Source organism: Gopherus evgoodei, chromosome 4 (genome assembly GCF_007399415.2).
Source record: "Gopherus evgoodei ecotype Sinaloan lineage chromosome 4, rGopEvg1_v1.p, whole genome shotgun sequence".
Classification (NCBI taxonomy): Eukaryota; Metazoa; Chordata; order Testudines; family Testudinidae; genus Gopherus; species Gopherus evgoodei.
The window spans coordinates 49409979-49434750 of NC_044325.1; the positions used below are offsets into that span (position 1 = coordinate 49409979).

The 24772-nt window shown below is 43.1% G+C and overlaps 1 protein-coding gene across 10 annotated transcripts in view; it reads right to left on the bottom strand.

Moving 5' to 3' along the window:
• The window catches only part of PRORP (protein only RNase P catalytic subunit), an 88742-nt gene that overhangs the window by 46919 nt on the left and 17051 nt on the right, over positions 1-24772 (bottom strand). For all 10 annotated transcript variants that reach the window (XR_003999979.1, XM_030559274.1, XM_030559272.1 and 7 more), the window contains exon 5: positions 20584-20691. Coding sequence is in view for 9 of the 10 variants with exons in the window: in XM_030559274.1 (XP_030415134.1) it covers positions 20584-20691 (108 nt within the window). In the remaining variant the exon portion in view is untranslated. The remainder of the gene's footprint in view (positions 1-20583; positions 20692-24772) is intronic.

The window sequence follows — 24772 nt, forward strand, 5'->3', positions numbered from 1 at the left end:
GGTGGGCCCCACACATATTCTGCAACATTTGTGCAACAAATCTTCACCAGTGGTTGAACAGGAAAAGGAAATCTATGCCTTTTGCAGTGCCAATGATTTGGAGAAAGCCAACAGATCATACCAGCAATTGTTACTTCTGCATGGTGCCTCCGGATGGGAAAGGTGTGTCAAAGAAGAAAAAGTGGACTGTGCATTATCCAAACATTCCATCAGCTATACGCCCAGTACCCCACAGAGAAGGACTGCTGGTTCCTGATGCACCAGAATCATTCTCACTTGAGTCAGACGAGGAAGAGGAAGAGGATGAAACTTCTGGTCCTGAACCATCAATGTCACAGGACCAACATTTTCTCCCATCCTCCTCCTCTGAACCACACCTCATAACACAGGGTGAACTGAATGACCTTGTCAGGGATTTGGAACTACCCAAGAGTAAAGCAGAGCTGTTGGGCTCCTGACTACAGCAGTGGAATCTCCTGGCAGGCTGTCAGGGCAAATGGAGCCCATCAATGCTTGCAGACTACTGCTGGACAGTGACAAGAGATGCTCCATTTAATGAATAAAAGAGACAAGCCAAGAAGCACCAAGTAGACACTGAATAGGACTAAACTATGTACATAATAGTTTTTTGCCTTTTGTTTCATAATAAATTTTATTTATATAACCCTTTTGCTGATTTTTAAAGTGTTACATAGACAGGACAGGTGAAATATTATCATGTAAAGCAACCATAAACACATGAAAAGACCTAGGTTTACAATTTATGATTAAAACTCTACTATCTACACAATATACATAAACATAAAATGTAAAAACTTAAATATCTTAGAAACAGTAGCCAATCAGTTGTTTTAATTGTCATATTTGAATTCAGCACATCAAAATACATAATAAATATCACATGTTATCTCTGAAGCAGACGACTTCTCAAAAATTGTAGACCAGTGTAATCCTACCATGATACCAGAAGGGGGTCTCTCATCAAGCCTTTGCCTAAGGCTGCTCTGGAGCAGAAAAGAAGATGTTTCTTGTTTGCCTGACAGGCATGAAGATCCCAGGACAGCATTCCCGATTAGATAAAGAACTTGTCAAGAATTGAATCATGAATCTCCCATTCGTGGTTCATGGAAAAATGTTTGCTGGGACTGTCCGTTAGGGAATTCTGCACCATGCTGCTGAAAGTATTATGTGATGGCTGATGGACCAATTCCAGAGCTTGACTGTCTCTATACAAAGAGGGAGGGACCTTGTTCCCCCCTGCTTGTTTATATGGAATAAGGATGCCATGTTGTCTGACTTTACTTGAACGCGTCAGGACCACATGAGTGGGACGAAGGCGTTGCAGGTTCAACAGACTGCCCTGAGTTCTAGTAAGCTGATATGCATAGTGGACTCCTGAGTGGTCCAGATGCCCTGTGCCTCATGATTGCCCATATAAGCACCTCAACCTAAGAGGCAGGCATCAGAAACCATAGCTGCCTCTGGAGTCGGTGTAAGGAAAGGGATCCCACCTGAACTTTCTCCAGCTTTGTACACCAGACAAGAGTGCAAAACCTTGGATGGAACTGTTACTTTGTCTTTGATGCTGCCTCTCTCTGATGAGTACACAGACAGAAGCCAGGTTTTCGGACAACAAAGGGAAAGCCTGACAAATGGCATTATATGTGTGCATGAGGCCACGTGGTCGAGGAGGGAAAGATATGTTCTGATTGAAGTCTGGGATCTGATAGCAATTTGCTGTATGAGAGCACCTATGGCCTGAAATCTCTCAAGCCTTTGTTATGGATGAGTCTATCACCCCTATGAAGTTTACGGACCTTGTGGGAGGTTAACGGAAATTTCTCATGTTGACATAGGGAAGGCAGTAGACTGGGCAGAAACTGGGTTGCCCATTTGACTTCTTCGTAGGAACTACCAGTCAGAAACCAATCATTGAGGTATGGGAAGATAGTAAATCCCTCCCTTCTCATATAAGCTGCCACCACTGAAAAAATCTTTGTAGACTGGGTGCAATGGCCAGTCAAAAGGGGAGGATTCTGAATTGGTAAAGGTCATGATCGAAGAGAAACTCGAGGAACTTTCTACAGCGTGGGTGAATGTCTATGTGAAATTATGCACCTTTCATGTCAAAAACCACAAACCGCATGCCCTCCTTTAGGCAGGAAATTATTGCTGCCCAGGAGATCATACGAAATTTTAGCTTTTGGATGAATATGGTCAGTCATCATAGGTCAAGAATCGGCCTTCATCCCCCTCTTTTTGAGGATCAAGAAGTAAGGGAAGTACAACCCTTTCCTTTGGTGTTGAGGTACAGGGCCGCCGAGAGGATTCAGAGGGCCTGGGGCTAAGCAATTTCATGGGCCCCTTCCAAACAAAAAGTTGCAATACTATAGAATACTATATTCTTGTTGGGGGGTCCCTGCAGGACCCGGGGCCTGGGGCAAATTGCCCGACTTGCCTCCTCCCGGGCGGCCCTGTTGAGGTGGAACCCTTTCTATGGCTTCCAGGAGGAGAAGTGAGTCCACTTCCTGTCAGAGAATTTCCTCTTGAGAGTAGTCCCTGAAAAGGAACTGGCAAGGAAGTCTGTGAGTAGGAGTGGCCAGAAACTCAATGAGATTGCCACCATGAGATTATCCATTTGTTGGTAGTCAGGGATCTCCCATTGTCGGCAAATTGGGGAAGGTGGTCTCCAAAAATCTGAGGAAAGGAATGATGTAGCATCAACAAAGGAATGCAGGTCTCCACAGTCCTGTTGCCTGAAGTCATCAGGTGGAGATGGAGAAGATGGAGTAACCACTTCATCTAGCGACTATGATAAAATTACTCCCGGAACCAATGGATCCAACTTGCCTTCTTCCTCCAAATATTCTGATGGGGTCAGTTGAGTGTGACTGCAGATGGTAACCACGGTTCATATACCATTTCCAGGTGTCTGGGATACAGCTCCCACAGCCCCCAATAGTGCCATTAGGCTAGATCAACCAGCTTGGGAGGACCCTTTGGCATAGAGCACCATCTGTCCCTTGGCCAATCATGTCTGGTTGAAGGCCAGAACCTTGATCTTCTAGGGCTTCTGTCCAGGACCACCTCTACCTGGTGGCACAGAGACTCATGTGGAGCTTCCAAGTCATTGGAAGAGAAAGCCGAATCCTGGACTATCGGCAGAACTGACAGTACTGATTGCTGCACACCAGCGCTGGCAGATAGGATGGGAGAATAACTGCATCCTTCAGATATTCTCATTCTTTGGAGTAACAATGTCCTGAAGTAGAGACAATCCTGATAATAGGGGTGAATGATGATAAGGGACAGCAAAGATGCCCTCCAGGGAGATATAATTCTCCAAGAGTCCTGGAGTGTGGGTTGAGACCATTGGTGGAGCTATCAGAACCGGAGCTTCCCTGGTCACAGTGGAAGTTGGATCCATCCAAGCCATGTTGCTATAGGCATGCCACTGGCTCTAGATGTGGACAGGAGCCCCACAGGCTGTTTATCTTGAGCCTTAACCATTGGAACCAATAAATGCTCTCCTGACTTTGAAGGGGTGAAAGAGGGATCCTTTCTTTTGGGGCAGTCTTTGACAAGGATGGTTTGTCCCCATCCCTATGAGAATGTCCCTTACTCTCATGGGAAGCCTTCTCCTTAAGCATATAAGTTTTAGCCTCTGTTCCTGAGCTTGTGCTTGGAGAGGAGCTGCCTGCTTGATGAGACTAATATATAGAAGAGGGTCCCCAGCTCAGATCTGATAGGGATCTTATTGCCTTCTCCATCAGATGTTTCCTAAGGCTCAGTTCTTGACCCTCAAGTTCTGGGGCGAAAGGAGCAGCAGATGCTGCACTTTACTGAGATGTGAACTCACCCAGCCAGTAGAGGCTGCACTAATGTTCGTCACTCACAGAAAAGAAGAAAGGGCAGTAAACACTGGTTTTGAATCCCAGAACTCTGGGCATAATCCCAGTCTTCTTGAGGAGGGGGAACTAACTCTATTAGATTACATAACTATTAAAACAACTATATACAATATATTTACTGAAATGATGCAATAGGAAGGAGTGAGGACACTGAAGATTCAGCTCAGACTGTGCAGCGGTAAGAAGGAACTGGAGAGGAATCACCACACTTTATGCCCTCATTTGGAGCATGAGGAGAGCTACGGCACACATGTGGGCCAATAGACACTTTCTGCAAAAACTTCCGGACTCAGGCACATGCTGTGCATACGTGCCCATGTGTAGAATACATATGTGTACGATCATTCAAAGAACCACCATTTTTATAGTCACTTTTCTGAGTAGATCTGCAATCTAACCCCCAATGAGTCAATTGAAGTTTTTCCATTGATTTCACTGGGGAAAGTATCACACCCATAGAGTGGAATTTCCTAATGCTAGCAGAGCATCAATCCATGGATTGATTTTGTCCATTCAGTTGCAAAGATTTGATGTACAGAAATTAATCTGTAGTATAAAATAAAGCTGCAGGTTGTGTTATAAATTATAGGATTGTGTGCGCCACTCAATAGGTGACTGAGGTCTGAAATATGCTTTTTGTATTCTATTCCATTTATTCAAATGATCCCAATTTGGAGCCAGTTTATATTTATGTGGGTTTTTTTATATGGGGGAAAAAACTTACAACCGGACAAACAAAGCTATTATTGGAACTGGAGCTCATGGAATACGTCTTCTCCAACACACTGCATAGCCTCACCTTACATTTACATATTATACTGGAGTTAAATCACAAGTTCTAGTCAAATAAACAGCAACTATAATGATGAGCACTTAGACAGCATTTCTCATCTTTGGAGTATGTTATAAACAATAACTAATTAAATCTCACACCATACTGCTTGGTGGCAAAAATGATACTATTGCAGTATCACTATTTTATAGATAGAGAAGCAGTCTAAGGACCCAATTCTTCTGTCACTTACACCATGTGAATCAAGAGAAACTCCAGTGATGTCAATGGAAGTCTACTGGCATTTGTCTTCTTACAACAGTTTATCAGACACAGAAAGTTTAAGTAACTTGGCCAAGGCCAGAGAGTCCATGTCAAAGCCAGGATTAACGCTGGGGAGGGAAACAAAGTCAAAATTATACTAGAAATAAGAGACATGCTGTTGCCAACCCTGTATTGTTCCTTAGAATGTAACAGCAACATGCAGCTACATAAATGAGCACCTGACACCATAATGAGGATAGTCACAAAAGATGACTAATGCGTTTTCCTGATTTATGTCATTGGCAAGTAAGCATCATTATAAACAACTACAGACCTGTAAGTCCAGTTTTTAGAAAATACTGATTAAGAACAGGATGATGCAACATTTGAAAATACTATATTAATTTTATCAAATCATGTAAACAGTCAATTAACTTCAGTAAATACATCATAGAATTGGCTGAAAAAGACATAGTACATTATGTTCACGTAATCTTCATGACTTTACATACTCAACCACCCTATAACACGATGCGTGCGTCCAAATGGAATAGCAGAACTACTGAAATCAATAAAGAATTGACTGATGAACAGTAAACCAGAAGGGAGTGACAGCTGGAGCTACTTCTGGGTGAAAAAGGAAAGCAAATAGAGGCTTGCAAGGGTTAGCATCAAATTAATCTTGTATATAAATGACCTGGAACAGGGAATTCTTCACAAATAGGTAGGTTTGAAGATGACACAGGGCAGGGTCACCACATATGAAGCCAAAGATTGAACAAAATCAAAATGATTTGAAAATGTGGGTTTTCAGGAAAACATTTATAGAAGAATATTTATTCAAATGGAATAGAGGACAGGGAATTTTTTTTAGATGCAGAGGAATTCAGAGAAAAGTGAGCTTCTCCCGGTCTCTCTTTTAAATGTAAGTGATATACAGTAACTCCTCACTTAATGCTGCAGTTATGTTCCTGAAAAATAAGCGAGAGGACAGTAAGTGGAGAGTTACTGTACTAGGGATAATCTAATTTCACACAATAGGGAATTTTGAATTAGAGGAAGTCTATTTAGATTCCAATCTCTTTGGGGCAAGGACTGTCTTTTTGTTCTGTATCTTTACAGCACCTAGCACAACAGGGTCTTGGTCCACGACTACGTGTCAGGACCCACAATGGAAGCAATTTTCCATAGTGGTCGGAGCCAGGAGTGAAGTTCAGGTCACAGTCAGAAGTCATACCAAGGGTCAAGCTGGAGTTAGAAGTCATGCCAAGGGTCAAGACAAAGGTTAGGGTCAGAAGTCACGCCAAGGATTAATCCAGAGCTGGAGTGAGAAGTCGTACCAAGGGTCAAACCAGAAACAGCAACTTGTAGTAAGGCAAGGAATCAGGAACAAGGCGTGGTAACAGGAGGCAGGATGAGGCATGGCAGCGGGAAAAGTGAGCAAGGCGAAGCAGCAGAATCCAGGGACTAGGAGTAGGAACCAGAAGAGGAGGCAGGGACTTGGTCTTAGGGAACTGTGCAGCTGAGACAAGGTGTGGACTAGGAATAAGAAGTCTTATACCCAGTAGAGTCCATTCAGAAGTCTGCCACAAGGCATCTGATCCTGCTGAGTCAGCAGGTGTAGCCTCTGGTGGTGGAGTATTAGCTGCAGTTCCCACATCTGACCTTGCAGCATGACAATAGAGGATAAGGCTCTCTCGCTTGACAACCCAGAGGGCCTAGGTTCAAGATCTATAGCACCTGATACTAGGGCTCTGTGGCGCTACAGTGATACAAATAAGAATTAATCTATAGTAGTTCATGCTCTACAGTATAGCAAAATGCAAGCCAAGGGTGTAATATAATGGCTACAAAATAAAACAAAACTAGAAGTGAGGACATAAAAACATAATAATGCACTAAGATCATCCAAATAATACCTTGTAGAAGTTTAAGAAGTAAATACAAAGAGTATTGTGATGGGGTTTACAGATCCCACACTAAGGCTGAGGCAGGAGAAGGGCTGGAGCAGTACTGGATCAGGAAAGCTCTGGCCATCAGCATGCCAAGCATACTCCTGGAGAAAGGATCAGTATAAAGAAGGCTCCAGAAGCCTGGGAAGAGAGAAGCCATTTACTGGAGGAGTACTACTAGGCAATGGAAGGAGAAGCAGTCCCTGCTGAGATCTGACAGTGAGTCTTCTCCCACACCTTTCTGACATTACCAGATGGGGGAGAGAACCCTGTACAGTAGCACCAGAGCGTCGCCCCCATTAGCCCCTAGACTGCAGGGTTTGAAGCAAATGCCTTTAACGCAACAGCAGTCACACCCCAAATACAGGCATTGGTAGGAAGTGGTCCAGAGGAAGGTACACAGGAGGTGGACCAGCTTCTGACCACCCCACACTGTTACACCTTCAGGGCCCTAAGCCAAGACCTGGTAAAGCAGGAGATCTTGGATTCCCCTACGCACCCTAGAGTCCCATACTGTGAGCCCCAAGGCAGGCTGTACAAAGGGTTACAGGCAAGGGGTCCAAGACGCAGTGGGCTGAGAGAGAGTGGAGTCAAAGACCAAGGCCACTAGCCTTCCTGACTGAACAAATGATCCACTACAGGTATCAAGAAAACCTATCACAAAGGTCTGGCAGAAATTATCTTGCTTTAAACCTGGCAAGGCCCATCTGCAAGGATGACCTGTACTTCCAGACTGCCCTGTCAGATTCTCTGCTTCTGTTTGAGCCATGTTGCTCAGGTCTTACCTGCTGCATGCTACCCCAAGGAACCGCCCCCACTCCTTCTTCAAGAAGTTTGTTCCATATATTATAGAGGGGAAATCCATACAAGTTAATGTTTACTGAGCCAGAATTAACTTGTGGTGGGTTTTCCTGAAACTCTCAGGGGGTAAAACATTGACATAAATAGCTATAGCCTTTTTATTATATTGCTAATATTGCTGTTTGCCTGGTAGCTAGCAACAAAACCATCTAAAGTGCCTAGCACGTATGGTAAAAATGTTACTATGATTTGTATCTGTTCAATTTAGGCTGATTGTAAATTTGTATATAAAGCTCAATCCTGTAATTCCTAAACACTGAATAATTTCACATTTTGTACCATTTCACACTATGTTTAAGTTGGATTAAGAAAAAACAAAACCCACAGCTCCCTCTGGGTGAGAGATCTATTTCCATTTTAATCTGACCTACTGCAAGGTCACAACACATCAACCTGTGAAGAAGGGTTTCTTTTTTTTCTAAATACACTGATTCTGAATTACTATTGCAAGCACATACAAGAACTTATACTACCTTCTTGTGACCATACTGAGGTACTACTAATTCAATTTCAATGTCAATTAATACCCACTACTGTAATTGCCTCCTTATATTTAACTAAAAGGGAAAAAGATTAACTCCATTACAACTTTTATTCTGTAAGAAACTAACTCAATTAAAATGAAAAATATGCAAAATTTGCCAGATGACTATGCTAATTAGATTAGCCGTGAGCAAGACAAAGATACTTAGAAAGCATTTCAGCATGGTTTTCAGGAGCTAGTTGCACGACATAATGAGAAAAGTAGGTTCCAATTTCCATGTTGTCATTTTGGTTCCTCATTGGGAGAAAACTAGCAATGATTTACTTTGACCATTTAGGAGAAAATGTATTAGGTGTATAACATGAAAAACAATGTTAAAGAATCAGCTGTTTCTCTCAGCTCCTGCACCATCTCTGAAATATTGAATCTATTACAAAAACTAAATCTCTGTGCCAGGTGCATACAGCAGTATAATCAATATCCTCTTCTCCCTTCACAACTTTGGAGGTGCACAATTTTGATTTTGTTTTGTTTTTTAGATGAAAAAGTTCCCACAAACACATGGCTGCCCCTTTTCTTCTTCGCTGTGATGCCCCATTATTTATTTGAATTACAGTACACCTGGAGTCCCCAAATGAGATCAGAGACAACGTGGTAGGTGCTATATAAACACATAGTAAAATAGAATCCCTGCTGCAAGAAGCTGAGGCTCTAAATAAACAAGAGGAAGGAGGGTGAAGTGAGTTGCCCATGGTCAGACAATAGTTTAGTGACTGAGACAGGAACAAAACCCAGATCTCCAATCCAGTCGAACACCCTATCCAGTGGACTATACCTCCCCTAATCATAAGGCACCATATTGTGTCACAGCTATCCAAAGATCCAGCCAGAGGTAGGAAGAAACGAAAGGAGGGGCACATGAGTGGGGGGAGGGGCATTGTGTACATATATTGTGAAGTTTTATACATTGTTATTACTTTAGATCCCAGAGGATATAAGATATACAAATGTTAATGTTATTGGAAATCTATCACCATAGCAGCATATTGGAGACAACAACCCACATGCAGAGATGATGTGTAAATAAGACCAGCTCCCTTACTCTAGCTCAGTGGTTCTCAACCAGTGGTATACATACCCCTGGAGATATGCAGAGGTCTTCCAGAGGGTACATCAACTCATCTAGACATTTGCCTAGTTTTACAACGGGCTACATAAAAAGCACTAACAAAATCAGTACAAACTAAAATTTCATACCATGATTTGTTCATACTGGTCCATATACTATACACTGAAATGAAACTACAATTTATATTCCAATTGGCTTATTTTATAATTACATCTCTACCCCAATATAACACCACCCACTGTAACACAAATTCAGATATAACGCAGTAAAGCAGAGCTCGGGGGAGGGAGAGAGGGGAATCTGTGCGCTCCAGTGGATCAAATCAAGTTCTATATAACGCAGTTTCACCTGTAATGCGGTAAGATTTTTTTGCTCCCAAGGACAGTGTTATATCGAGGTGGAGGTATATATGGTAAAAATGAAAAAGCAATTTTTCATGAATAGTGTGCAGTGACACTTTTGTATTTTTATGTCCGATTTTGTAAGCAAGTAGTTTTTAAGTGAGGTGAAACTTGGGGAGTACGCAAGACAAATCACACTCCGGAAAGGGGTACCATGTTCTAGAAAGGTTGAGAACCAGTGCTCTAGCACACTCCCTTAAACTTACTTGTACCCTTTCTAACACTGTGTAATGGAACCTAAGCTGATGTAATTTAGACACTTGTGGCAAGGCAGGAGGTATACATTCAAATAGATTCCATGCTAATTTAAAATGTAGTCTTTTGGCTCTTTGGTGTTTAAGTTACATCAACTTTTAGGCTCCTATATATGGTGGTAAAATTTATTTAAGTGAATTTAAGGGAATCTGTTAAAAGTACAGAAGTGGTCAGACTTGCTTGCACCATCTTACACATCACCTGTGAATCTGGTCCAAGTATATGAACCTGATGTTGGAAAGCATAATCATTTTTCATAATCAGTATACAGAGTAGGAACTCATTTGGATTGGTCTATTAATGGTGATTAATTGGCTTTTACAATTTTCATTTTTCAGAATCCACGCCTGAGAAATGATTTTTATGTGTTTTTCTATTATCATTGTATGGTCTCAGGCTAATACATTCTCAACAGGACCATATTCATGGCAAACAGATCTCAATTTGGTTTGGTCACTGTTCTTCCTTCCAAATCCATATGGGAGCTAGATAAATAATTCTCCCATTCCAGACATTTTATAATATTTAGTTTCTAAACAGACTTGGATTTAGAACAGTAGAGGGCTTTATTTGATTTTAACAGGAGTTTGTTTAAAAGCTGTCTGCACATTAAATAACCCCAGTTAAGATTGATTCCATCATCCATATATATGAGTGCCTTTTCCATGTTAACATCCCAAGCAGAGAACAGCCTGGCGTGAAAGAACAAATGTTGTCAAAGTGGGGTTAACCACAATGATTAACCATGTCATTAGGCTGACCCTTTTGTTAATTATCTCTTTGCGTAAAAATTCTCATTTCATAATTTGACTGAAAAATCGCAATTTGGACTCTTGAGTCCCATGTCATCTTAAATTCTGCCCTACAGTTTCTTTTGTCTTGAAATGTTGCCAAAAAATAACTGGTTTTGCTTCCAGCTCTTTTGTTTCTTTTTCCATTTCTACCACCGAACAACCAAAACACCATAGATAAGTCACAAAAGTGTGAACCAATATGTTGCCTGCTCTTCACATAACTGAAGAAATCTTGCCTCAGAAGAATGAATGTATTAAGTGATTGTTCATAGGATTCTGTACATTTTATCTCCATGGTGGCTCCAAGGAAAGTATTCCCCATTTGAATCAAGTAAAATGTCTTACTAGACAGAATAATCTTGCACCCTGTGTGAAACAGGGATACTTCAGATTTTTCATTCTGCAGACTGTTTTGTGAAAGGGATATGCGCTTGTGGACTGCCTCCCAGAATTTTAATACTACTGCTCAACAGTAAGGGATGCCACTTGCAAACCACTTATGAGGATGAAATACAGCTCACAAAAAACAAGGCTTCGTATCTGGAGGTCCAACACATCTGTTCTCAGGATAGAAGTACCATGCCTCTACCTGCTTGAATTAACCTAGCTTCCCAAGGAAAGTAAAAAAAAAAAAAAAAATACATAAATAAAAATTGTCCTTCAGTTTCTAACTAATCAAAACCGATCTAAAGTAGCAAGAGTGATAGTCATCCAGTTCAGCTGATCCTTTATTTGATATCTGATTTTACAGACCAGATTTGGAAGATCTCTTTGTCATATATTGCAAGTAACAATGAAGTGTTGCTATAGGAACAGAGATTATTCAACTATGATTCATCAAGGCAACTCCCCTCTGCTTTACTCAACCCCAAACTTGCGTACAAAAGATACAATATAACGTAACTTCCGCCCTGAACGGGCTGCCTGGGAATTCCTGTTCTATAGCTTGCTATTGTCACACAAAGGCTAAGGTCAATGAACAAGAGCAACTTAACCATGGTGGATTTCAGGCAGAAATATAGGGTGACTATACGGCTGCAGGACACTTTAGTTATGTCTACACTACATGTTCTTTGGTAAAACTTTTGTTGGAAAAACACACCCCTGACCAATAAAAATTTTTACCAACGAAAAGCGCCAGTGCGGACAGCGCTTTGTCAGCATGAGACGCTCTAGTTTGAAAACTCACAGCATTGAGTCTCAGAGCATGGGTCTACAGACTTGGGCTTGCACTGAGGCATTAAAACAAGCTGTGTAGATGTTTGGCCTTGGATTCTAAAGCCCAGGGATGGGGGGTGGATTTCAGAGCCTGAGCTATAACATCTACACTGCTGTTTTTAGCATAGTAGCACTATATCATCTACACTGCTGTTTTTAGCACAGTAGCACAAATCTTGAGAGCCAGGAGCTGAGATTACTGCCATCGATTTCAAACGCAGTGGTGAAGACAAACTCTAACGCAGGGGTGGGCGAAGTACAGCCCACAGGCCAGATCTGGGCCCTCAGGGCGTTGGATCCGGCCTGCGGGATTACCCCCTATGGTGCCGTGGGCCCCGCACCGCTCTCAGCAGCAGCCGGTCCAACGTCCCTGCAGCTCCCAGGCACCGCCCCCCCCCAGCTCCCATTGGCTGGGAACAGGGAACCGCGGCCAATGGAAGCTTTGGGGGAGGTATTTGGAGGCGCAGCAAGAGCAGCGCAAGCAGACCCCTCTGCCCCACCTCCCCCAGGGGCTGCAGTGCTTCCTGGAGCAGTGCAGGGCTGGGGACAGGACGGGCGGGCAGGCAGGGAGCTTGCCCTGGCTCCAGTGTGTGCCGCTGCCACCCCAGAGCCTGAACCTCTCCTGCACCCTGCATCCCGCCCCCCAACTCCCTGCCCTAAGCCCCTTGCCTGCACCGCACATCCCTCCTGCACCCCAACTCCCTGCCCTGAACCCCCCTGTACATTCCGCAACCCTCCTGCACCCCAACCCCCTGCCCTGAGCACCTCGCTGCACCCAACCCCCTGCCCTGAGCCCCCTCCCGCAGTCCGCACTCCTCCTGCACCCCTGCCCTTAGCCCCCTCCTGCACTTCACATCCCTCCTGCACCCCAACCCCCTGCCCTCAGCCCCCTCATATACCTGCACCCCTCCTCTGCCCCAGTGCCTTGCCCTGAGCCCCTTTCTGCACATCATACCCCCTCCCACACCTTGCACTCTCTCCCGGGCCCCAACCCCCTGCCCTAGCCTTGCATACAATTTCCCCACCCAGATGTGGCCCTCGACCCAAAAAGTTTGCATTCTAAGCCTGGGCTCTAAATCCCGTTTGACCCGACAAGAAATCCTTCTGCTATAACAAATCAGCCTGACTCAGGTCAGCAAGCACTCAGGACTCGAGTCCTAAGACAGTGCTATGGAGATGGGTCACAGCTCAAGTCCCACTGTGAGTTGGATCCAAGCCCTGTCACTTTGCAGTGTGGCTGCAGCTCAAGCCACAGACCTGAGTCAGAAGGTCTGTGTAATGCAGTATGGATGCATTAGCATGACCACAAGACTTGTGTCCAGCAATTGTAAACTCAGGTTTATAATGACTTGTGGACACTGAAGCCCAGGCTTGGAAACACCAAGTCTACAAGCGCAGGTCTCACAGACCCACGCTTATTGTGCAGACATACCCTAAGAGGGTGGAGGCTACATGTGAAGTGCCCCAACTGGGTTTTCTGATTTTAGAGAAGAGATTTACAGAGTGGCCACGTCAAATTGCCTGACATTGCCTCTGAATGTCGGGAACCTCAACCAGAGAATGGACTTCCCAACAGTATGTGGTGAGGTGGAGGAAATGGGAAATTCTCTGATTGAATTTCTCCAACAGCAGAGACAACTGTGACCATTTTTCCTTTATTTTTTTAAATAAATATACTGTTCCCATAGTGGTACACAGTATTTTTCAGCTTTACCTGGCACCTGAAATAATAAGATGAAGTAGTAGGAATGCATGTTTATAAATACTCTTGGGCCTGGTAGTTTACTTAGGGTTTATCTACATGAGCACTTAGTTTGCAGCAAGCTATGGTATAGCTCTACCCCCACACTAGCCTGCTATGCACTAAATGTTCATGTGCACCCTGCTGCTGCACGTTAAAATGCCCTAGTGCCCTTTGATCTTCTCCTGTTTCAAAGTGAGATAGATCAAAGTGCAGCAGTAGTGGATGACAGGAGGGTCCACACAGCTTGCTGCAAACTGTTAGTTTAGACAAACCCCCAGTAACTCTACCTAGCTTCATTCCCAAAGCCAGGGACTATCTGAAAGCGGTAACTCTGTCTACCTCTTACTGTGTAAGCTTCAGAAAAATATTTATTTTTTTCTCCTTCCCCAGGCCCTCCAAGGGCATAATCCTGTGAGGTGCTAAGTGTCCTCAGCTTCCTTCAACTTAAACAGAAGTTCAGGGTGATCAGAATCTTGCAGGATTTATTCCCAATTTTTTAAACATTATTTCCTCTAATTTTAAGGACCAGTGCCAAGTGACACACATCAGGGTAAACTCACAATACTGCAGTGAAAATTCTAGCTGGCCACCCCCCTGCAAGGAACACTTACATAAGAAAGTGCATAACATTAGTATACAGGGACACATTTCTAAAACTCATGCAACTAGTTTCTGTTCTGCTAATCAACACAAACTACTAGTTTCTCTTGACTCTTAAGCTTTACTAGGCGAAAGGTAGAGGCACTGTTAGGAGGTACCACAGTGTCATGACGCAAGTGCCAAAATTCTATTATGCTCTCTAAGGACTAACGTTATTAGGTAGATCTGGAGACAAGGATTATTGACAAAGTCGTGACACAGCATGAATCATCTCTTCGCAGGGTTCTCCTAATCAAACTGGAAGATATCTGTGTTTGTACTAGTACAAGGAACAACCAAGACAACAGCTTATAAACACTGAGTCATCAAGGCAAGTCTGCTTTATGCAAAGCATTAAACTGAAGTGTTCGGCAATGCATTCAAAATTGCAAAAGATATAGCACAAACTTTTTTTTTTTTAAGAGAGGCCAGAGATTTTTTTTAATTTGACACCAGAAATTAGATATGCCATATGATCCAAAAGCCAGATGCATTCTCTGACGTCCTTCTATAAGGAAATGATTCTAATATCTGTAGGTGTAGCATTTTACATCAAACAATAAGAGTCAGCAAATGTTCTATTTCTATTCAAATACAGCTTTTTATATAAAGAGACTATTCCATTGTTTACACAAAGAACAGCAATTTTTCATAAGGATTATTTATTTAGTTTGTGCATAGTCATCTAGCCAAGCGATGGCATCTTCAGTGGCATGATGCAGTTCTTCTAGGCCACCGCTGAACCTAGTCAGCAGGCATTCATCAACAATATGCATCATCATATGTGTTGGCTGCACAGAGACCTTGCTCAGTCTGAAACCAGTTCAACAGGGGCCATTGGCAGTGGGGCAGATCAAAACCAGGTGGGCCAATTGTGGGGCTGGCAACGAGGGACTGGTTGGGGATTATAACAGATATCCATTCCTCTCGTCAGAGTGTTTCCGCCTTAACATCCTGGCGTGGCGGACGAGACCATAGTGGGCGACGTGATGCTGGTGTAGCGGTGGTTTAAAAAGGGTTATTGACTTTGCTCATTTAGAGAAAGATTTTAACAGTGATCAAGTCATATTGTTAAGGAGGTAGAGCCACTTGAAACACAGAGGCCTGGATTTTTGGATTTTGTGCCTTATGTGTACATGTTCACTTTATCCATAGCAGCATGAATGCTGGTTTCATGGTATTCTGCCAGAGAACTTCCCAGAACATGAGTATACAATTAAATCCTGTTCCTGGAATTTTCTTTGCAATAGCCACAATACACATTTGTTGAAGAAAAACTGGTAAAAAGAGAAGGCTGCTAGTGCCTAATACATCAGAGAAATTGCTCCAAAACATTTCTATACAGCTGCCAACTCCACTGACTTGCTGACCAAATGAACATATAAGCTGTCTGGGGGCTACTTACAGTTATTCATGTAAATTTCCTAAATGTCAAAATATGTTAGAAATGTCAGTGCAATTAATTTAGTCATTTCCTCAACTTTTGCTGTTTTATCCATCCCGTTCTAGAGAGAAATTTCCCCTCACCCACACATTGCAGGCATTTCCCAAGACATCTACCAAATGCTAGAAGGGAATCATAGACATTAGGTAATTAGAAAAAGGGAGAAACCTTGTATCACTGTTTTGGGGTTTAATCACATGAATACTTAAGGGTAAACTGTGGTCTTCTTTGGCAATAATACAATATCCACTAGCAAAATATTTAGTCACTAAATATAAATATAAAGTCTTACAAAAATCTCACACAGTAAAAACACATTCTATTAATATTTAAATAACGACTGACGATGCACTAAGGTGATCATTTATAGCAGGGGTCAGCAACCTTTCTGAAGTGGTGTGCCAAGTCTTCATTTATTCACTCTAATTTAAGGTTTCACATACAAGCAATACATTTTAACATTTTTAGAAGGTCTCTTTCTATAAGTCTAGAATATATAACTAAACTATTGTTGTATGTAAAGTAAATAAGGTTTTTAAAAAGTTTAAGAAGCTTCAATTAAACTAAAATGCAGAGCCCCCTGGACCAGTGACCAGAACCCAGGCAGTGTGAGTGTCACTGAAAACCAGCTCACGTGCTGCCTTCGGCACGCATGCCGTAGGTTGCCTACCCCCGATTTATAGTAACTTGAACCCTATTCTTTTTCTTGCATACAGCAATGTCTCACATTATTATTTAAAGAGCATCTAAAGTGTGCCAGGTGCTTTACAGACAAAATAAAAGACACAATCTGAAGAGCTGAAAATCTGCATACAGTAATATCAGACAAATTTGGGCTGGGGGATGTGGTTATAAATTATTCCAGAGGGAATTCTATGCCAAAAAATTAAAAATGCTGAGCACAATATTTTAAAATTTGGCAAAATGCTGTATTTTTATTTGTCAATAAATTATGTGAAGGCTTCAGCATGGCACTGGGGAGCACAGGCCACTGGCTGCACAAAGGTGGGAGATCACCCTGCAGTGCTCCACCCGGGACATGACTCGGAGGCGAGACTGCACCCTGACACAGCGCAAGGGTTGGGCCTGCCCCGAATATATCCTGGGGCCCTGCCGCTCCGTGCCAGGCTCACCAAGATAGCAAGTAAAAGGGACAGACTCTTGCACACATGCCCAGCCCTGGCCCCTGATCCAGGTGTGAGGCAAGCAGGCTGAGCCTGGCAGGATTCAAGTGTGGAGGGACTTAGTGTGGGGGGATCCAGGTGTGGGGTGAGAGGGTTCTGTGTGGGGCAATCTGGATGCAGGCAGCCCGGTGGGGAGTCTGAGAGGGATCTGGATGCAGAGGGGCTTGGTGGGGAGTTCCGAGTGCAGCGGGAATGGGACTGTGCAGGGGGTCCAGGTGAAGGTGGCTGGGGCTCAGCAGAGGGGGTCTGGGTGTGGGGGGATGGGGCTTGAAGGGGGGGTCAGGGTGTGGGCGACTCAGCATAGAGGTCTGGGTGCTGAGGGCCTGGGGCTTGGTGGGGTGAGGGACCTGGGTGCAGCTGGTTGGGGCTCAGTGGGGTGGGGATCCAGATTCAGGGGGCTCATTGAGGTAGTCCAGGTGTAAGGTGGATGGAGCTCATCAGGGTGGTGGTTCAAGAGCAGGGTGGTCTGGGTGCAGGAGTGGGAGTCCAGATGCAGGGGGGAGAGGCTCAACGGGGGTCCAAAAGCAGAGTGGCTGGGGCTCAGCAGCGGGGTCTGGGTGCAGCGGGACTTTGGATGCAAGGGTGGTGGGGCTTTTCTGCAGTATCAAAGTGCTTCTCAAGTACATCAGGGCTGTGTAGCAAGAATCCTAGTGGCCCTTGAGTCTTCTCTTCCACTCTCCTCAAGCATGGGTAGACAACTTACAGTAGATTTCATTTACTGTTAAAAAATTATCATTCCAATTATAGGAGAAAATCTTTATCAAAGAGGAGAGTCTTGCAGCATGCCCTAAAAGTGTCAGATTCTGAGAGCTCACTCCACATCTTTGAATACACTCTGTGGCGACTCCCACACACTTCATCCTAGTCTTTGTGGGTGGGACTGTTCCCAGGGAGCACAGCTTTCTGGTGAGTCTTGTATAGAGAGGTGGTCACTGATGTATCTGAGTTCTGACAAACTGACAGCTTTGAAGATCAGGCTAAAACACTGAATGGAATGAAAATGGGCTGGGAGCCAAAGGAGGGATCAGAGCCCAGCTTTCTGGCCATGTTCCCTACTGAGGAAGCAGGCTGCTGTATTCTGAATAAGATGAGTGTATGCATTGCTACCACAGTTAGTCAAGTAGAGTCAGCTACAGTAGCCCGGCAACAAGGTGATGAATGCATGGATTACTGTGGGCAGATCCTCATCTGAGAGGAAGGGGAAGTGGGTGGAAGGTGGCATTTTTCACAATTCTTGCAGGAATAGAAGAGGAGAGAGTAGAACTCCATAGTACTTGTCAGAGCTTGAATTACCGGGGGCATAGGCTCTGATTCCATGGGGGCTGGAGCACCCATGACTTAAAATTAGTGGCGCACCCACCCGCAGCCACAAGGACAGCATTATAATGGGATTGAGGTATATTACCGACCACCTGACCAGGATGGTGACAGAGACTGTAAAATGCTCAGGGAGATTAGAGACACTATTAAAACTCAACAAGAATGGGGGATTTCAACTATCCTATAGACTGGGTACATGTCACCTTAGGAAGGGATGCAGAGATAAAGTTTCTTGACACTTTAAATGACTGCTTCTTGGAGCAGCTAGTCCTGGAACCCCCAAGAGGAGAGGCAATTCTTGATTTAGTCCTAAGTGGAGCACAGAATCACATCCAAGAGGTGAATATAGTTGGACTGCTTGGTAATGGTGACCATAATATAATTAAATGTAACATCCCTGTGGTGGGGAAAACATCACAGAGGCCCATCCCTGTAGCACTGAATTTCAGAAAGGGGACTACACAAAAATGTGGAGGTTAGTTGAACAGAAATTAAAAGATACAGCACCAAAAGTAAAATCCCTGCAAGCTGCATGGAAACTTTAAAAAACACCATAATAAAGGCTCAACTTAAATGTATATCCCAAATTAAAAAACATAGTAAGAGGACCAAAACAGAGCCATCATAGCTAAACAACAAAGTAAAAGAAGCAGTGAGATGCAAAAAGGCATCTGAAGTTAAATCCTAGTGAGGAAAATAGAAAGGAGTATAAACTCCGGCAAATGAAGTGTAAAAATATAATTAGGAAGGCCAAAAAATAATTTGAAGAACAGCTAGCCAAAGACTCAAAAAGTAATAGCAAAAAAATTTTAAGTACATCAGAAGCAGGAAGTCTGCTAAACAACCAGTGGGGACACTGGATGATCAAGATGCTAAAGGAGCACTCAAGGATGATAAGGCCATTGCGGAAAAACTAAATTAATTCTTTGCACTGGTCTTCACGGTTGAGGATGTGAGGGAGATTCCCAAACCTGAGCCATTCTTTTTAGGTGACAAATCTGAGGAACTGTCCCAGATTGAAGTGTCATTTGAGAAGGTTTTGGAACAAATTGTTAACTAAACAGCAACAAGTCACCAGGACCAGATGGTATTCACCCAAGAGTTCTGAAGGAACTCAAATCGGAAATTGCAGAACTACGAACTGTCATCTGTAACCTATCGTTTAAATCAGCATCTGTAATAAATGACTGGAGGATAGCTAATGTGACGCCAATTTTTTTAAAGGACACCAGCGGTGACCCTGGCAATTACAGGCTGGTAAGAACACCTCCATTAGCATGGGTGGTGCATAATGGAGGCTAGGGGAGGCTAAGTCCCCCCAAACCTCATGCCACCAGGTGGGAAGGAGAAAACAGGCAGAATTGGGGCCCTTGGAAAAATCTCCCTCCACCATGGCACAGAGCTTTTCTGGTCTCGGGGCCACAGTGGGCGGGAGGGGTCAGGGGGAAGAAGGGGGTGACATGGTAGAGGAGGAAGAGGAGCAAGTAGGGGGGTGGAGCAGGGCCTTGAGGGGGAAGGGAGTGGTGGAGTGGAGATGGAATGGGGACGAAGCTGCAGGGGAAGGGACAAAACGAAAGAGGGGCTCCGGGCTCAGAGCTCCAGCCAGGGTCATGAGCTCCACCATGGCCCTGACCGAGCCCTCAGCGCCCTCTCTCCCCATTGAGAGGGGACTGAGAGCAGGGGTGGGGCCTTCATCAGAGGAGGCAGGGCTTTGGGAAACTTCACATGCCACTCATGTCCACTAGCTATGCTGACAGAACAGCACTTATTCTGCTCGCCAAGCACCGCTACACTAGACATTTTGTCAGTATAGCTATGTTGGTCAGGGGTGCACTTTTTTCAGACCCCTGAATGACATAACTATGCCCAAGTACAGATCAAGACTGAGACTGAGAATCTTTAGGAAGTGAAAGAAAGTTCTTGTACAGGATATAGATTTAAACTGCCATTAAGTTCCTGCCTACACAGGGAAACTGACCAGCAGGGGTTCTCTTTTCTAGTGCTATGTATTACAATAATTATCTTCTCCTGCCTGATTTGCATTAACATATTCAGTATTCAAATTCAAAAGATTTCTCTAACATGTGCTACAAAAATGCTGCTGATCACTTGCAAGATAGGGTAAGTAATAAAACGAGGCAGTGATTGGTTTATGCTCACTTAAGTGTACTGAAAAGTGTAACTCCTTATGAATGATTAACCTGCACTTACAGTTTGAGACTGGTTCCTTCTGTTAGAAACATTGGCAACATTGAGTCCATCTATCACAATATCATACGGAGGATGATTTTCCACAAAGTTTTGAAATTCTTCAAGTTCCTAGAAGAAGGAGAAAAGAAAAAAAAAATATTAAACAGGAATTTTTTTTAAGCTTTTTCGAAAAAGACCAAAAAAACCTAAACCTCTCACTTCACTATCTTCTTCTGCCTTTGATATCTTTAACAAAATATTTGCTGCAACACCTTCAAGGGATGTTAACAATGTACTAGATGCTTTCCATTACATTTTTCTTTTCTTACGATTGAACAAATGCCACAGTTTCTACCCCTCTTAAACTCACAGTATAAACTGAACATTTTTTGACAAAAATAGGTAGGTCAGTCAAAATCTGACAGAAGCTTCAAAGCCGGGTACAGCTTTTTAATTTCATTTAAAAAGAAAATAAGAGACTTGGGTTCCATTCCCAGCTGTGTGCCATTGACGAGCTGTGTAACCATGGGCAAGATACGTTGCCACTCCATGCTTCGGTTTCTCCATCAGCAAAATGGGAATAACACTATTTAGCTTCTTTAGTAAAGAGCTTTGAGATCTCTGAAAGTAAAGCATTAAATAAGAGATTCTTGTTGATATATTTGCTTACTACTCTGGTTGTAAGGCATACACAAAGCTTTTAAAGCAGGTAAATATAGAACTTTGCTATGTCAGAAATGTCACCAAATGGCTGATCAAAGAGCATCTCTCCAACGCTTCTAGCCAAAGGGAAATCATTGTTGCATCAGACAAGTCAAGAAGAGCTCTGTGTAAGCTCAAAAGTTTTTCTCTCACCAACAGAAGATTGTCCACAACAGAAGATTGTCCAATAAAAAAATATTGCCTCATCCACCTTGTCTCTCACTAGTATCCTGTGGGACCAACATGGCGACAACAATACTGCATACAGGGATGGGTAGCATTTAACAGAGGAGGAATTCGGTCATGAATGACAATAGATTTAAAAATTTTATTAAGATGATGTTAAAAAAAAAGTGAAAGGTACAGAGTTTAAGCATAGAAGTTTCTGGTTATCAGGGAATAATGTACAGATTATCAAGGGCTGCGAAATTCGGTTTAAGATCGGGCGGCATAAGAAATAAATAATCTGCAATATCCTCGATTGGGGGTAAAAGGTTGATGGGTCAAAGTACAGACACTGAGATATGAGGGTATGAAGTTCGTATAATGGCTATGTTCAGGTGTGGAGTATAATGAGTGAATACGATGATGAGGATGGGTTGACTCTCATTTGGTGAGATTTAATGTTCAGTGAATTTATGGTTCCAGTTCATATGGTCCAACGGACAAAGTCTCGCGGTCCTTTTCTCGTAGTCAAAGAGCGATGTCACTCTGGCTCACGCCTCCTAGTACTGTCGGTGGCCAGTGACATGTTCAATGTAGATGTCCCTGGACCACTGGATGGTGTATGAGACCATGAGGCACCACATAAGTCGTGCGTAGCATCGACCGATCCCGCAGGTTCTCAGCACATGCTCGTTGCAGGGGTCTCAGGCACCCAAGGCTCCGAAGATCAGGGCGTCTATCTACACCTCGTACCCCTTTGCTGTCAGGGTGTTGGTCTGGGGAGCGTACTTTTCCAGCTTATGAGCTCAGACTTTGCTAAAGGCCAGAGTCCTGTTCTCAAAGGAGACCGTGACGTCGACGAGGAGGATCTTTTTCTGGGCCTCGTCGGTGATGACGATGTCAGGTCGCAGCTGGCTGTCGGTACCGGGGATGGCGCAGTTCATGGAGATCTCCCTCAGGCATGGTGCGATGGCTTTCCCCAGGCAGTTCTAGATGGTGTTGCGGCGCAGCTGCCAGGCTCTGGAGTGGGGTTTGCAGCTGCACAAGATGTAGGGAAGGGTCTTCACACACCTCTCCCCTCACAAGTCCAAGTATTTGAATTCCTGCACAGGTTAGAAAGCCATAGGACATGGCAGTTGCATAGATATGGGGAGGCTTTGTACTAAATAGGGCTGTTTGAAACTATGGGAATGGCACAGCATTATCTTTGTGGAATGCTTTGTGGTTCTACCAGATTCATACATTAGATCATGCAGCATCTGTAAGTAACACTATCTACCACCCTAGTTTGCCTAGGATGCTGTCAATGTGAAATCTAATCAGTTTTTTAAAAGTAACTTCAGACTATATGTGACCTGGAGTCCCCAGTGACGTTGTTTTGGGTTTTACAATCACCCATTTTGAGTTTTGTGGGTGTTTTGTTTTGTTTTTTAAGTTTTTCTCTCTCCTGTTGTGCTTTGTGAAAAATCAACACAAATAACTGAGGAAAACTGACTGATTAGACAGGAAAACAGACACAGAAATGACTTCACTCAAAAAGTTGTCAAATATAGAACAAAAACTACAAAAATAGAGAAAAAATATTTTTCCTCTCATTGCTTTCAGTTACAGGTTACAGCTGAGATTATTGTAACAATAGCAAGTAAAACAATTTCAGACAAAAATGTAGCTTTGAAGTTGACAATGTCCCTTTCACCAACCAATGCAGTGTGCGAGAGTCAGCTTTCATTTCTGCTGATATGGAAAAAGAGAAACTCAGCTGAAATCAGTGGATTTACATACATTTTAGCCCAGTTTTTTAATTAGTGTTTAATGGCAAGCTTTTTGTAATGTAATCATCAGAAAATCCTCAGCAGATAGAGGCTTCTATGTGTATTCAGTTGCTGGTACATCATGCACTATTCTGAAATATATTCCAAGTTAGTCCCTGATAAGCCTGAGCAATATACTGAAAACATCAGCATCATCAGAGTATATTCGGAAGAGAAATTACCTGATAACAAACACGCAGGGAAATCCCTCGGATTATGGAACATAAAAGTATGTACTGCAGGTGTGTCTCCGAAATGGACCCAATCAACTCGTGTGTCATCAGTCTCATCTAATAACCTCCTGCATATCTCCAACACAAAAGGAAAGTAGAACTAGCCACACAAGTATAGTTTGTTTCTTAGGAAACTGCTGTGTGGCCTGTTACTAAGAACACACCTTTGCAACTATTCTGGGTATCCCCTGCAGTCCACCCAAGAAACCATTTTCATGCCATTAATGGTATTATTAATAGTTCTTCTTGGGAGAAATTTTTTGGGCATTTTATTAGGTGCCAATCCTCCTCCTACTGAAGTCAAAGGGAATTTTGCCACTGACTTCAACTGCAGCAGGACATCCCTTTCTAAGTGCAGGTTAATGCTGTACTTAAAAACAGAATCCGAGAGACAGCAGATAAAGATACATAGATATATTTTATTGAAGACACCGAGGCATCCCTTTTCAAATTTTCCTTGAGACACTAATGCGCCTGCTGTCTGGACAATACATTTGAGTTGAAGAATTCATCATCCTTACATCATGATCACTAATTAAACCATTCAGGTGGTGAAGGTCAACGTGAAGGTATTTGGTTCCATGTTGATTGAGATTAACAGGGTAAACTAACTCCTGACATTAACAATTTTAACAACTGACCACTCTCCAATCTCCCTTTTTTGGGAAAGGTCATAGAGCGGGTTGCAGCCAGAAAACTATGAGAGTTTTGGGATTCCTCAAATTTGCATGAGCTCTATCACATATAGGCTTGGTCATGAGACAACAATTGTGGTGGTGGCACTACTTGATTATTTCGTCCTAGAAACTGACAATGAAAAAGTGTTCAGGTTAATTCTTTTACATCTATTAGCAGCCTTTTATACTATAGATCAGAAGATGTTGTTGACGTGTATGGAAAAAGCTTCTTCCTAAGAGGTGTCACTGGAGGATTGGTTATTAGGGAGACATGGACTGCAATGTGCTCCATATGCTGATGAAACCCAGCTCTTTGTTTCTATCAAGTCTGATCCAGATGGTGCAGTGGAACAAATTACCTAGTGCCTACACAAACTTGGTGAGTTCCCATGATTCATTTTGAATAAGACCAAGATGATGTTGGTGGGTTGGGGAAGGCAGCCAGAAGAGCTAGTGAAGTGCCTCTGTACGACAACCATTTGTAACATTGGTGTATAATCTAAGTATTTTATTACAACCTGAGCTGCTCCTGAATGCCAAAGCACTTTTTTCCATTTACACCTATTTAGAGAAGTGAAACATTTACACTTCAATCTAGACTTTTGCCATAATTAATCTCATC